General features: G+C 39.9%; 1 protein-coding gene across 1 annotated transcript; it reads left to right on the top strand.

The window, feature by feature from the left end:
* Nucleotides 1–704: 704 nt before the first annotated feature.
* LOC101858915 (prenylated Rab acceptor protein 1-like) lies at nt 705–3,329 on the top strand (the record flags this gene model as incomplete). The annotated part of the gene is given in 2 exon segments (XM_013091318.2): nt 705–1,582; nt 3,232–3,329. Coding segments are annotated over 2 exon segments (307 nt in total), but the record flags the coding sequence as incomplete, so codon positions are not given.
* Nucleotides 3,330–3,908: the final 579 nt, after the last annotated feature.

The following is a 3,908-nucleotide window of genomic DNA, read 5'->3' as shown; positions in this document are numbered from 1 at the left end:
AACACATCAGAACAATTACAAGAAAGAAAAAAATACACACTAACAAAATAAAACACCACAAAGAGGGAAAAATAAAAGTAGCTGCATGTAACGTATTCAACAAATCAAGGTGGTGACAACAAGTGAGAAAGAGACGAAGTGAAGCTAGGTGAACTTTCTTTCAAAAGTAAAGAGGTTCGGTTTCTTTCTTTTTTTCTTTTTTTTTTATAAAGTAAAGAGGTTCGGTTTCTTTCTTTTTTTCTTTTTTTTTTATATTTGACTGCGGCCGCGAAAAACGCAGATACTAGTTCTATTCTATGTGTCGTTATCAATAACCCTCGATAGATCTAGATCTAGACAGCACACGAGTGAACACAACACATTAAAAGTTTAAGAGCAGCATACCCTTCATAGGCAACACGTCATATCTCTAGCGAAAAACTGTTTGGGACTGTAGCATTTCTTTATATAAATATTTATTGCGGACATTTTTTGGACCGATTGAACCATATTGTATACGAACAATCTTTGGTAGGCCTATATAATATCCGAAATTTGTATAATATGATGTGATTTCAGAGTGTTCGGAGAAATAGTGCCCAGCTTTATTTTCCCGAACGTTCGGAGAAATAGTGCCGGCCTATGAAAAATGCAAATCGGAATTTTAACAAACGTCTATAGGCCTAGTAACTTGAGTTAGTGTAAGTTTAGAATCTAGTGCACAGCCTAGCATGTGTTTAATAGTAAATATAGTAATCGGCCTAGATTATTTCTCCGGCAAGATGCTTTTTACTTTTTGAATATTGGTCCATAAATAAAACGGGATTCAGACTCGCTACTGACCAATTTTCTTTCTTCAATAAAACTCAACTTTTACTGAAGATATCGGAAGAATGTTTTCTACAGTGAATGCCCCAATTTCTCTCACTTGTATTGGTGTGCTTTTATGAAAAGAATCATGCTACTATAAATTTGCATGTTCCTCTTGGTTACCCTCTGGTGACAGTGAGTCCGCCACATTTTCACACTTCTGTCGCACAGCGTGTGGTATTTCCATGTAGTGATCTCTGGCAAATTCAATTAATAAGTGATAAGAGGAGATTAAATGAAGAATGTAGAATAGATCACAGTAATCGCTGAAATTCTACAGAACAATACTTTGTCTTTACCAATTTAGGCCGCTTTAGTGACAATGCTATATATAATGATTACTCCTTTTCAAAATTCCCTCAATGACCCATTCACACAAGGCGTGACAAGGGCCCTTCTCAATAGAAAATAATGTGTCATAAGGTGTTGCTCAGCTTTAATGCTAAAGATCTGTGGTCTCTGACTTGTTTATTTTTATCAGTTTCTTCTTTTATCGTTGGTTTCTTTTTTTTTCTTCCTTGAGAATGATGAGCTTGTCCCTGTCTAACGCGTCTGCCCGCGAGTGGTTCTCCAAGACGAGGGAGAGCGTCAGGCCATGGGCAGAGTTTGTCCACACCAAGAGATTTGGCGTGCCAAAATCCATCGTTCCGGTGCCCAAAAGAATTGTGAAGAACATCGACACTTTTCAGGGAAATTACCTGTTTGTGTTCATGGGTCTTGTCGTTTTCTGCATGTAAGTATGTGTCATGTATTGTTTTTTTGTTTGTTTTTTTAAAGTAGGATGTTTTTACACCCCCAGCAATACAATTTAGATCATTTAGGAGGCGGGCTTCTGACCCTGCTTTACAACGTCAACCTTGTCTGAGAGAAGTACAGCATCCAGCAGAAAGATAGAGGTAGTCAATAAAAATGTTCTCTCCACTTTGGAATCGAAAATGGGTCCCCTGCGTGCGACAGTGAAGTGCTTAACTGCTACACCACAGGTGCCGGGTGTGGTATATATGTACAACCAATATTTTACGCGAGATTATGCAAAAGTATTCAGAAGTAAGATTCAAGGATCATGGAAGGAAAAGAAATCAAATGAGGTAGTGCTTGATGAAGCCCAGGTGGGACGCTGACTGTTAAAAACAATCAGGAAGTGAAAAATGTATGCAGTTTTTGGGACACCTGAATAGACATGAGGGTCTTGAACATCTCGCTCTCAATGGCAAAATTGAAGGCAAACGAGGCAGGGGTAGGCGCAAGGCAACCTTCTTAGGGAACCTAAATAAATGGGTTACAGGGAAAGATCAGGGAAACGTCGCTTTTTTGAGAGCATCCGAGCAAAGGAATGAATGGAGAACCACGATGGCCGATGTCTGTCGCAGGTCTGGCACTGGATGATGGGACTCGTAATCATGAGGTTTCGGGGTCAGAGGTTCGAGCCGCGGGCCCGACGTTGTGTCCTTGGGAAAGGTACTTATAATGAATGTTCCTCACCTCACCCAGGTGGGAATGGGTACCCGGCTTTAGACAGCAAAAAAATCTTGTCAGTATGATGGTGTTTTAGTGTCCATAAATGGCAGCTTGCACTGCATGCTTCCCAAGAAGTTGAGTTTGTTTCAGAATGCTCTCAGGTCTGCTGGGGTAATAGTATAGATTGTAAAGCGCATAGAGCTTTCTGTTGAGCGGGGATTTGTGCTATACAAATGCTATCTATTATTTATTATTATTAAGTAAGAGGTTTGCATTAATAACATAAGTGAAGATAGTTATAAATCGCATTTCTGTATTGTTTGTTTATTATAAATCCCCCCACCCCCCAAATTTCCATTCAGTAGCAAATTTTTATCACACATCGTCCTTATTTTCCTTCTTCCCACCTTGCTGTCACATCATATAATAATGGAGATCATTTTTTTGTGTGTGATTTAACCTTGGACTTTTTGCCAGTGTGTATCTTTGCCTTTACAAAGTTAAATTTCTTGCTTAGTAATAATGATAAAGCTGAAAATTTGCAAAAAGATATTTTGAAATAGATACAGCTTTGGTAACAAGACGACTGTGCCTATATAGCTTATCATGTATGTATACCTGAGATTGTCTGGTTTTCATTGCCAGCCTTTAAGTGAAGTTAGGTCTTTAGTAAAGTTAAGTAAGAGTTTTATGGCACTTGCAAATGTATAAGATCATATAAGTGCTGAAGATTAGAGGTATTACAAGAGAGTAAGAAACACGAAAAAGGAGAAGGATGAGAGATAAGGACGATAGATGTTTAATAGGAAAGAAGGAGCAAACCACATTTGAGCTATCACCAACCACCCACAAAATAAAGTCTGGGTTGGTCTCTGAGGAATAAAATCAAAGTAAGGTTTTCTCCCCTTGTATTGTCTTGTTCAGTTTGACCTCCCCATTCCTGCTGGTGGCCTTGGCCGCATGTTTCGGCGCCTGCTTCTTGATCAGCGTGAAGAATCAGGACAAGAAAATCACCGTCATGGGTAAGTAGGTCACAGTCATGGGGAAGTAGGTCACAGCTCTGGGTTAGTACTCTAAGGTATCGAATAAAAGGAAGGGGGAGATTCTATTTTACCAGCTAGTTCAATTCTTCTTTCAACATTAAGTTTGATCAGCAGCGACAGTGGTTGTCTTTTTGCGCATATCAACTGCCTAGTGTGACGTATGATGGAGCATAACTCAGAGCAATCGATATACGTTCTTACTGGAACCATCTTTACGGTCACCATGAAGTTCCGAAATGGTGGGCTCAGTCTCTGCTAAGGTGACATCGTTAGTGTTAGCCTATTCTATCGGGCCAAAACAAGTGTAGAGAGGAGCTAAGTGGGAAGACAGTATAGTGGCAGGTATGTTGGGGGTATTTGTAAGCGGGTTGTAGATAGCAAGTTGGCAGATTATGATCTTTAAAATTGCAGCATTCTACTCCCTGATCCTTTGCCCCGAGTATTTTTTTCGAGTCCAATTGAGCTTGGAAAGATTCTGACGCAGGATCCTCGAACCCAAGTCGAGAGGGCACAATTTACACAGAATATTGTATCCCCTCGCCTCAGGGGGAGCGACCT

This window comes from Aplysia californica, unplaced genomic scaffold (assembly GCF_000002075.1).
Source record: "Aplysia californica isolate F4 #8 unplaced genomic scaffold, AplCal3.0 scaffold00033, whole genome shotgun sequence".
Classification (NCBI taxonomy): Eukaryota; Metazoa; Mollusca; class Gastropoda; order Aplysiida; family Aplysiidae; genus Aplysia; species Aplysia californica.
Note: the sequence above shows the minus strand (reverse complement) of the source record. Positions and strands in the feature narration are given on the sequence as shown.